This window comes from Triticum urartu, chromosome 3A (assembly GCF_056163025.1).
Source record: "Triticum urartu cultivar PI428250 chromosome 3A, HENAU_Tu73, whole genome shotgun sequence".
NCBI classification, from domain to species: domain Eukaryota; kingdom Viridiplantae; phylum Streptophyta; class Magnoliopsida; order Poales; family Poaceae; genus Triticum; species Triticum urartu.
This window is the reverse complement of record NC_141875.1, coordinates 739,238,835-739,249,638: the sequence shown is the minus strand read 5'-3', so window position 1 is coordinate 739,249,638 and position 10,804 is coordinate 739,238,835. Positions and strand designations below refer to the sequence as shown.

At 43.0% G+C, this 10,804-nt stretch overlaps 1 protein-coding gene and 1 long non-coding RNA gene across 5 annotated transcripts; one reads left to right on the top strand and one right to left on the bottom strand.

Annotated features, from left to right (window-relative positions):
• Positions 1-446: 446 nt before the first annotated feature.
• On the bottom strand, positions 447-3,690 carry LOC125549546 (uncharacterized). 4 transcript variants are annotated; one of them, XR_007301377.2, is made up of 6 exons: positions 3,660-3,690; positions 2,836-2,939; positions 2,044-2,175; positions 1,815-1,963; positions 1,377-1,445; positions 951-1,091 (listed from the first exon to the last, which is right to left on the bottom strand). It is a non-coding gene; the product is annotated as an uncharacterized LOC125549546 (long non-coding RNA). The 4 variants fall into 4 exon arrangements; XR_007301376.2 differs by lacking the exon at positions 3,660-3,690 and adding an exon at positions 3,106-3,125; XR_015617857.1 differs by lacking the exons at positions 951-1,091; positions 3,660-3,690 and adding an exon at positions 447-509 and having other exon boundaries at positions 2,836-3,010.
• A 2,684-nt stretch (positions 3,691-6,374) lies between these two features.
• Positions 6,375-10,398, top strand: LOC147982514 (protein FAR1-RELATED SEQUENCE 5-like). Its single transcript, XM_087545708.1, has 3 exons — positions 6,375-7,218; positions 7,853-9,342; positions 10,210-10,398. Exons 1-3 carry the CDS (start codon positions 6,375-6,377, stop codon positions 10,396-10,398), a joined length of 2,523 nt encoding a protein of 840 aa, XP_087401834.1.
• Positions 10,399-10,804: the final 406 nt, after the last annotated feature.

Genomic DNA, 10,804 nt, shown 5'->3' with positions numbered 1-10,804 from the left:
ATGCACGTATGAAGAAACAAAAAATACTAAAGATGACAAAACAGGGAAAGACAAAACAGGGAAAGAAACAAAAAATACTGAAGATACCTTAATGAACCATTACAAATGCAGGCCCCATAACAAACCACAAGTTTTAGTTAAATTATGTGCTTGATGAAGTGCATAGAAAGAAATTATACAATCATTCTTGTATCAAGTGGGGAGAAAAGCGCCACGATGTACAAACACCAACCTAGGGAAAAAGAGGAGTAAGGAGGAGGAGAAGAGTGGTCGAACTGAAGATCCGTTCACGAAGCCGCGACATGGAGATGATGTCCAGGCACAGATCGAGCAAGCGATCGACCGGAAGAATGTGAAACAAGAGGCAACAAACAAATCTGCAGCGAATCAAAGGTAAAATCAAATATATGCGGTAGACGGCGGCCTAGAAAGGGAGCAGAATGGATGCATACCTATATATCGGCGAAAACAGCATCAGATCCGACGTAGCAGCTAAACTAACGACAGACCTGCAAACAAACCAGATCCAAATCAAGGAAGAACAGACAAACGTACAGGAAGAAAGAACAGGCGACAAGGCAAATCAGCTTAACCTACTGAGAGAATGAAACTATATAAATCCTAGAGGAGCCTATCTCCTAAAGTTTCATGTAAAGGCAACGTGCAAAAATATCAAGGCATGTATGACATGTTTATCCATAAGTCATAACAACCTCATGCGCACTTCTTTAAACCATCAAAATTTAATTCAAAACCAACACTCAATTCCATATTGTGCTAATACTAATCATGAACTTATGCATTTCACTTCAGTAGAAGAGCTTTATTATACCGCAGCAACTGTAAATGCCGGAAATAATAGGATATCTAAATGTAAAAATGTGGTTACACCAAAAGTAACTCACAATCCTGCACATTTAACATGGCAAAGAAGATGAACCTCATTGCCTGCACCAACAGTCTTGATACTAACAGTTTGGATTTCGTTATGTTTTGCCCATAGGATTTTTTCACTGTTGTCCATGCTAGCAACTGGAACTTCACGGCCAATTTTTATCATAATTTTCCCTAAATCATATCCAATCACAATCCTATAAAAATTAAAATATCATATATCACTACCTTAACTTGAAAGGAAAGAACAATAAATAAAAGCATGAACTATGCATTTTTAGTGAAGATTTTTTTGGGAGAAACAGTTTAGCAGATACACAATGTTGTCACAATATAGGAAATTGTGTCGCAGAAAAAGAAAATGGATTGTTAGTGCGTGTGGAGCTTCAGTAGCAGATGAGAAGACATATTCGTGTATTGGCCCTTCACATTGACCATATTACCACAGAACTGAAATAGAGGAAGAGCAAAATATTCATTACCTTCTTGACCCCTTCATGTATCCTAAAGCCCAAACTCGCTCAAGACCATAATGAAGAGTGTTCTCAAGCCTGTAAGTGCATCAAGCAAAGTGTTATTCACTTGTTCTACAAGAAAAGAAATAATTAAATGCTTGGGAGAAATGGAAGAATTAAGAATAGACCACATTCTTGCTCATGATTCATGAACAAGGCACTATCTACACTGCCAATTTAAAGAAATAAACTGGCATGAGTTGGGAAATAACGAATGTGTATAGTCCAGTGCAGAAGATATTACTATTATTGCAAACAAAAAAAATGTAGAAGAAAAAAACTTCGGCCAGTAACTGTATTTGCGTGTAACTAAATAGATTTTAGTAAAACAAAGCTGGTTTTCGGAGAGCGCACTGTTAGTATCATCTCCAAGCAATATCATAGTATGAGAGAGAGAGAGAGTACCTGTAGGTTGTAGAGTGCCACAAGCGAACTGTGCCATCCTCTGAGCCAGTAATTATAATAGGTAGTTCTAGATGGAAACAGACAGCAGACACATTGTGTGCATGTCCTTCAAGTGTTTGAACACATCTCTTGGTTTGGTAATCTCAAACCTGATCCAACAAATTGAGTAATAAGTCAGATCAATCCCAATATACCCTCACAATAGCACAATTCATTGCAGATGACACACCTTTGCAGTCTGATCATCAGATCCAGTAATAAAAAATGGTCGATCACCACCGGTGAAGTAATCAACACGGTTCACGCCTTTTGAGTGGCCATCTAATGTGAAGTTAGGATCAGGAGAACCAATACTCCATATCTGAAGTTCACGTTCAATATTAGGATATTAGGCAGGGTACAGACCAAGATACAAAACATGACTCAGTTTAACCAGCATCTTTTTGAGGAACAATTACCAATGCATACGTACAAAATATTTTCTTTTCCTAAACCAGTCCATATTCATCTCCTTGTGAAACCAATTGATCATGTTCTTTATAGCATTCAACATGACGTGTAGGTACTATCATGATACGATACTTTGATTGCAGAAGGAAAATCAAAAATCCCTTTTCACCTTAGAATAAAGAACCTTCAGAATGATAAAAAGGTCATAACTAAAAAAATATGTCTAATTTAATATATATTCAAGCATGGTCATTGGTTAAATAGTTGTGTTGTATGCATACTCATCCCATCACGCAGTTTATCTTGAGGGAATAAAGTGCAGAAAGGATGATCTTTCCCCCAAAAAAAAGGTTAAAGCCAAAAATCTTGCATAAGTAGCAAAATCAAGAGCTACAAAAGAATCACTATCTCCTGTAGCCATACTCATCAATACTTTTTAGCAAAGAAATTTATTCTCTATAGGAATATCTAGTCCGTGTGAGCAAAGAATCTAGCCAGACTCATCAATACTCTATTAGCAAAGTAATCTATTTTCTATAGGAATATGTAATCCATGTGAGCAAGGACTCACGTGTTGGTAAATGCAGAAATAGTATACTGCTCTCCAGAGGCGTTTGGTAGCGGCCTAGATCATAAACAATTCATATAAACCATCTCTGAACTGCAATGGGTCACCTGAAAAGCACCAAAAATAACAAACAATTGGATTTTAGAAAACTTCTAACAAGTTCAAAAGATTAGAGAACCACAATGAAAATGTTATCGATCAGTTTTATTGTGCAATGATCTCTGAACCCAACTAAGGAAAAAATGAAAGGAACATGAGAGGGGCGTAGCGTACCCTGGTTGAGTGTTCGTGTTTCAAGAGGAGAGATGCCTTGTTGAATATAGTTTGATTTGCAAAAACCTAACTGAAAAATGTACAACTCTGTGTCTAGCAATGTATTACAACCAACATGAGCAGTCAATTACATAGTTTCTTAGAAGGCAGGAATGAGTACCCTGTTCTTCTAGTATATAGTTTAAAAAACTGTATGACCAGAGCAATGAAAACCTCAACTTCTGTATTCCTGCTACATTGCTTTCTATTCTCAGCAGCTTAACAACACTAATAGTGGAGCTGGAACGTAAGAAAAATTGAGATGACATTAAGCACTCTGTATTCGTGGCTCAACAACAGAAATCCCAAATCGACCAAACCCCGCACACATCGCGGTCACGTTTCTAGCCAAATCAGCGTCGGATCATTTCGCTCGTACTGACAGTCGCTTAGCTAAAGCTGCACCGCACAAAACCAATCACCACGAGCTGAAACGATGGCACCCGCAGGTCACAGCGAACCATGAATCGCGGTCGAGTGAGGAGGAGCAGGTTAGGGGGAGGGGGGCTGCTCACCGGAACGTAGTAGTCAGCGAGGTGGGGCACGTCGTCAAGGATGTGTCCAAAGTCGCCCTCGGAGATCTTGACATGTGGGGCATCGGTGAAACCGACGTGGGAGGCGTTGCGGAGGGCACGGAGGTTGGGGTAGGTGTTGCGGGAGATCCGCACGCACATGGCGGAGAAGGGCAGCGCCGCCTTGGCCTGCTGCTGCTGCTCCCCGCCACCGCCGTCGTGCTCCTCGTCCTCCCTCCGCTGCTGCTCGTCGTCATTGCTGGGGGGCTCTGTTGCAATCCCATGGGGAGGAGGTCGGAGACGCAGACGAGGGCGGCGGCTCGGGTCGGAGAGAGGGAGAGGAGAGCAGCGACGGCGTCGCGAGAGCGGCGGCGCTGTAGGGTGTGATGGGTAGCGGCGGCTAGGGTTTCGAGGGAGGGGGCGCGGAGGAGAGGAGAGCGAGCGAGCGGGAGGGGGAGGGGAACGATCCGGTGCTCGCTGTCCACGGACTCACCTCAGCGCTATTGGGCATTTCTCCCACCAGGTGAAATGACGAAAATGCCCTCGTGGGGGCACTGGAATTACGCGCGGTGGCACGACCGGGGCGCACTGAATTTTATCTAACGGCTCACAACGATCCGGTAAATATCCGACGGCCCATGACGACCGAGCCCGAGATCCAACGGCCAGAACGCAATCAAGAAAACGATCGGACGGCCGAGAAGCTCAAATCGCTGAGGAGCCTCCGGCATCCATCCTTCTCTTATTTCTGGATGGAGGCGTCTAGGGAGCAGCCGGGTGCTCCCTAGCGTTTCCTGGCAGCCACCCAGAAAAGGTAATTTTCTGTCCCCACTGTCCAGGATAGGAAAGTACCTGGCCCCCGCTCCCGATTCCCGCAGCCACCCATCGAGCGGTCAAAACACCTGGTCCTCCCCTTTGCCCGATCCCTCCCCCACACCTGCGCATCTCCTTCCTCCTTTGTCCTCACCAGCCCCATCTTCTTCTCTCTCAAGCAAAGAAGGACAGCACGCCCCTTCCCCTCACCACTTCCAGATCCAAAGCAAACCTTCACAGCCCACCAATGGCGGCTTCTTTGATGTTTCTTCTCTAGGCGCCTGGTTCCTGATTGCCCTGCAAAAAGGCAAAAAAACAAGACAAAACGGTCAGATTTGGCTCATCTTCCAGATCCCCCTCCTCTTTCCCCACGATTTGCCTCTTCTGTAAGGCTTCAGATGTGCAAAACGTTGTGTAAAAAAGCTGTGATGTTAAGCATGTTTAGACTGCTGTTTGGGCAAGTTTCAGCCCCTGATTTGGGCAAATTTAGTCTGATATTAAGCATCATATTTCTTCCCAGGCTTCAAAATCTATTTCTAAATCTGTTGCATATGAACACATTTATAAATCTGTAGGCAAGTGCTGATAGTAAATGCTGACAAAAAAATTAGGAAAATATAATGGCTTGAGCAAGAAAAACAACTGAGCAAAACAGTGCTTATAAGAGGATGAGAAACAAACAGATCATGATCTTTCTGACGTGTTCCGGTTCTATTAATTGCTTAAAACAGTGAAAAAATAAACATTCTGTTTGAGCAAAAACAGTGCTATAATGAGGCAACTAAGTATATGTCTGCACAAAACTTTGAAAACTTATGCCATGGCAAAAACATGAACACTTTTGAAACTTATAAGACAATGAATACTGACATCAATGTGGCTTATTGGAGCAACTTACAAATATAGGATTAAGCAAAAAAGCATAATGATGTCGAGGCAACTCTTGAAGAAACTAGAAAAAAGATTCCTCTTGGACATTTGTTTCCATTATTCCTTGGTTACGATAGTGAAAACACACTAGAAGAAATAAATGTAACTGAAATTGCAACTAAAAAACAAGAGACAGTTGCGTAGTACAAATTACCTTTGTTGTATCATATCCTTCACCATGATCCAAAAAAAGTTGGAAAAGTTGCCAGTATATAGTTGCAAAATTATTAGTATTTCATCCTGCAAAAGAAGGAAAAAGCCAACAAAAAAATACATATACCAACAACTATCTCAGCTGCGAAACATTACTTCAAAAGCATACTGAGCATATCCAAAGACACACAAACTTGCTGCTATAAAAGATGAAACCTAAAAATGTCAACTTAAGTTCTTTCTAACACACTAACATGCCCATAATTCTAGCTTAAGTTTTTCCTAACACTAAACATGCTCTGATCTCTCTGAATTGGGAGTGAATTCCATCCTGAAGACACTTCAAAAGTAGCACTTCTATGGCGGTATGCTTGCTTCCCCAAAAATCAAATGTTGCCTGCATTTAAAGAAAAACAAAAAAAGAAAATATATTATGAAACACAAAAAACAAAAAGCCTATGTTATGTTTATATGTACAAACATGGTTCATTCAGGCAAGCTCTATGCATATCCTGCAAATAATATATTGCCTCACATATATAGTTTGACTTGCCTGATTATATGGTTTGGGTTGCCTGATAGTGCACTTTGAATTGCCTGGTTATGTTCAACTGCTATCTTGTGAATCTGGTGTGCTTGCATTGCTGTGTTGTTTGCTTGCCTGATTTTAGTGTGGTACTAGCTTGCCTCAACAACGTAAAAATTGCTTTGGTTGGTGGGTGAGCTATTGGCTTGCCTGTATTTACTGTGGTACTTGCTTCCATCCCTCTGCTGACTTGCTTTACTTTTTCCCATATTCTCAATGAATAAAACAGGTTGACAATGATTGATCTGAATGAAGTACCAGCTGAAAATAATGATGATCCGTTGTACTGTACACAACATGGTGCTGGAAATGCAGAATTTGTGGCGGAATCACCTAATCCCCCTATCATCCAAAGAGTCGATGGTGCTGCTACAGAAGCAATGGAGGCAGATGGGCAGTCAAGTCATGGGGGTCGTGCTCCGGGCAGTACACAAGTACCTGCAGCTATAGCAACTGGGAGTGATGCTCATACCCTGGATGGCACAGGTGCTGCAGGTGATACCGGTGGCACTGTTGGTAATGGTTTCGGTGCTGAAAATGATGATGAAGCTTGGTCACAGCCCAAGGAGCCTTACGTGGGCATGAGGTTCGACACTTTGGAAGATGCCAAGGTGCATTACAATGCATATTCCTTGCAAATGGGGTTTTCAATCAAAATGAATAGTTCAAGGAAGGATCTCAAAACAGGGGAGTTGATAAAACAACAGTTTGTTTGCAACAAGTTTCGGAAGCCTGATGTTGATGACGGAGGGGCAGAAAAGATTCCCGTTCTAGATGACATTGTTGAGCAAGAAAAAAATGATAATGAAGATGAGGCTATTGTCTTTCTTGATGATGATAGTGAAGGCAAAAAGAGGAGCAAGAAACGAAAAAGAGATAAAATTGTGCAAACTGGTTGCAAAGCTAAGATGATTGTGAAGGTAATAGATGGCAGATGGGAAGTGATCTACTTTGTTAGCGAGCACAACCACCCGTTGGTTGACAAGCCATGTTTGACTAAATATTTGCGATCACACCAAGGGATCCCGCCGGAAGAAAGGGCCTTCCTTACTCATCTTCATAACTGCAATTTAACTACAGGTATTGAACCACACCCACCTTCCCCCCATCTTCTAACTTTAAGAACCTGCACATGCCTACTGGTTGTGTGTTTCTTAGCCTATCAACAAGTGCCTGTTTTTGCTTAAACCATGTCACTGATTTGCTTCAAACAAATGCCTTAGTTGCTTGATAGTGCCACTAAATTGCTTACAACAGTAGAAAAAAGAAATAAATTGCCTGATTTGTTTCTGGATAGTTTCTTGCTTGCCTAGTTTTTTTGTAGCTAATGTTTACCTGTTTGTTGCTCAATGCAAAGTTTCTTGCTTGCCTAGTTTTTTTATACCTAAAACAAATTTGGTGTTGAATGTGAACTTGCCTATGGTTAGTCTCTTTGTAGCTAAAATGTACAATAGTACTTGTTTCTGGATAGGGTCAACTTGCCTATGATTGAAATTTGTATTGCTCGCTAAATGCATAGTTACCCCCCTTGGTTTGTTTTGTGTATTTTGCTCATGTATTGCCTGGGGCATATGGTTGTAGTTGCTTGTATAGCTTCATGAATTGCCCAAACTTTGCATTTGAGTTGCCTTGCTGAAAACAGAAAAGAAACTATTTTTGGCACTGTTTTTGTGTAGAAGAAGGATTGACCACCATTGTGACTTCATGTCAACAGGTCGTATGATGCACATCACGTCAGATTTCTATGGGACAGAACTCATTGTACCTTATGGCACTAAACACATTACAAACCTCAAGACGCTCTTGAACAAGGATGATACAAAAGAAGGGGATATGATAGAGACAATTGCTTACTTTAAAGATCAGCAGAGAGAGGATCCAGATTTTTTTTACAAGATAAAATATGATGAGGAAGACAGGGTTGAGAATATTTTCTGGGTCGATGGTGCAGCAAGGAAGGCGTACGTGGAATCTTATCATGATTGTATCTCCCTTGACACAACGTATATGACTAACATGTACAACATGCCCTTTGCACCATTCATTGGGATTAACAGGCATGGGCAGTCGTTCATGTTGGGTTGTGGCTTTGTTAGGCAAGAGTTGGCATCGAGCTTTGATTGGCTATTCCAGACCTTCCTTGAGGAAATGCATAATGTAGCACCCACCAACATCATAACCGACCAAGACATCGCAATGGCACAGTCAATTAAAAAGATCTTTCCTACAAGTGTGCACCGCTGTTGCCGCTGGCATATTATGAAAAAAGCACAAGAAAAGCTTGGAGCATTGCTGGGGCGAAACCCTGGCTTGTCCAAAGATTTCAACAGCTGTGTTGACTTCAGCTTGACGCTGGAAAAATTTGAGGCAAGGTGGTGTGAGCTGATGATGAAGTATGAGGCTATGACTGACTCCCACTCCGAGAATCTATACAAGTACAGAGAGACATGGGTGCCCTGCTACTTCAAGCACCAATTCTTCCCTTTCTTGCAGTCAACTCAACGCAGCGAGGGGTTCAACGCTGTCCTTAAGCGATATGTGAACCCACACAAGTCCATTTTGAACTTTGTGAAGCAATATCAGAAAATCCAAACACACATACTAGTCCGGGAGGGTTCAAAAGACTACAGGACAGGACATTTACAGACTGAAATGTGGTCATCTTACCCAATAGAGAAGCAGGCGTACGGTTCGTATACTAGGGACTTGTACGAGAAGTTTCGTGATGAGTTTCAGTTGACTACAAGGTACAATGTGCGACCACATGGTGAAAACTTGTATGAGGTTTACCCCAATCAAGAGTGGGTTGCCAAATATGGTTCTATGGGCTATTTTGTCACGGTGGAAGCTAGTGCTGGAGACTACAGATGTGACTGCTGCAAGGTTGAGAGGGATGGCATGCTTTGCTGCCATATCTTGAAAGTTTTCAACCACCTTGGTGTTGATGAAATCCCAGCGCAGTACATACTTAAAAGGTGGACACCTATGGCAATTCCCAACGCACCCCCTGCTGTCGAAGAGCAACCTGATGAGATTCCACCACAATCGAAAAAGGAACTCAGGCATGCAAATTTGATGATGGATTTTGGTAGTCTTGCCCGGGTTGCTAGTGTGTCAGATGCTGCGACGGATATTGTAAAGAAACATATGCGTGGTGCGCGTCATGAAATCAAAAATCTCAACATGTCAAAGAAGAAACCGGCAGCACCAACAAGTGGGCCCTCTGGTGGTCCTCCACCATCAGCTGATGATTCTGCACCACAACTGAGTAACTCTCGGGCAACTGGTGGCCCTGCGGTGCGTCCTGGAGGGCCTTCACAAGCCCCTTCTGGACCTGGGCAGCAGAGACCTGCTTCTGCGCCACCACCAAGAAACACTCAGGCAACTAGTGGCCCTGCGGTGCGTCCTGATGAACATGCACAAACCTCTTCTGGACCTAGGCAGCAGCGACCTACTTCTGCAACACGGAGAAAAAACGCACCAAACCTAACTGGCAACTCTATGAGTGAGGATAGACACCAACAGACAACATTCGGGGGTGCAGCGATGCAAAAAAGGGTTGTACCACTACCCATGAGCCCTCCCACACAAGGCTGCCGGCCTGTACAGCAACTGTCAGGATATGTGCCACTGAACAGTGGAGCAGCGCCGCAACTTTCACGGGGCTCAACAATGACAAGGCCTGTGCAAGCGCTAAGAGGAGCTGCGCCATAACTTTTGATGGATACGGCACTAGCAAGAGGGCCTGCGCGACCTCCTATGGGTCCTAGACCATCAATTTGGCCTGCACCACAGACTATGGTGGCTATACAACCACCGCGGGGGCCTAACGCAGCAAACACAACCTATGTGGCTGGTCCTGGACTGGCACCATTGCCTGCATCAACAGCAACGCTGGATGGCTGGATTGGGCAGCATCCAGAGTCTTCAACAACACAGGAAGAAAATGCCAATGCAATTTCATCTCCTACTGCGCAAGCTCCTGGTGGATATGCGCACCAGCCGCTCAGTATGGCATCTCTACATGCAGTTGTTGCAGCCGCACAAGGTAATACGATGGTTGAACCACAGTTTGGAAGACCTGCTACCACACTTGGCCCTGCAATTCCTAGAGACCCTCCAAAATCAACAACAAAAGGGAGGGCAAAGTCAAAAAGAATTCAATCAGCACTTGATCTGCATCCGAAAAGAAAGAACAAGTGCAGCTATTGTGGTTCTTTTAACCACAATGGTGCAAGCTGCCCGACCAGATTGGTGTAATGGTCACACAGTGACCAGATGGCTGAAAAAGATGTGTCGAATGGCATTGACGAGTTAAACTATTTGTTGGTCTGTATGTTTGAACATCCTAAACTATTATTTATGGTTTATGGTTTCTTGTGGCTGACTTGCCTAGTTATAAGTTTTGAGTTGCCTGGTTATAAGTTTTGAGTTGCCTGTTGTGAGATTTGAATTGCCCCGCAAACACCCTTGCCCCACCCCCTCCCCCCCATAATATTCGAAAACTTACATACATAAGATTCTGCAATTCTATAAAATGCAACAATTCCCTGGTTATGTAATGATCATACTATTTGTCTTTCATTTGTCTTTTATGGGTTCTTCTGAATAACTTGCCTCAAAATAAAGCTTAAATTGCCTGCTTATGTAATAGAATTGCCTGGTC

Bases quoted from the DNA above. Each gene is read 5' to 3' on its own strand.
- LOC147982514 (XM_087545708.1), top strand. From the start codon at position 6,375: ATGATTGATCTGAATGAAGTACCAGCTGAAAATAATGATGATCCGTTG. The intron at 7,219-7,852 runs GTATTGAACCAC...TCATGTCAACAG, and splicing joins TAACTGCAATTTAACTACAG to GTCGTATGATGCACATCACG. The intron at 9,343-10,209 runs GCACCAACAAGT...GTTGAACCACAG, and splicing joins TGTCAAAGAAGAAACCGGCA to TTTGGAAGACCTGCTACCAC.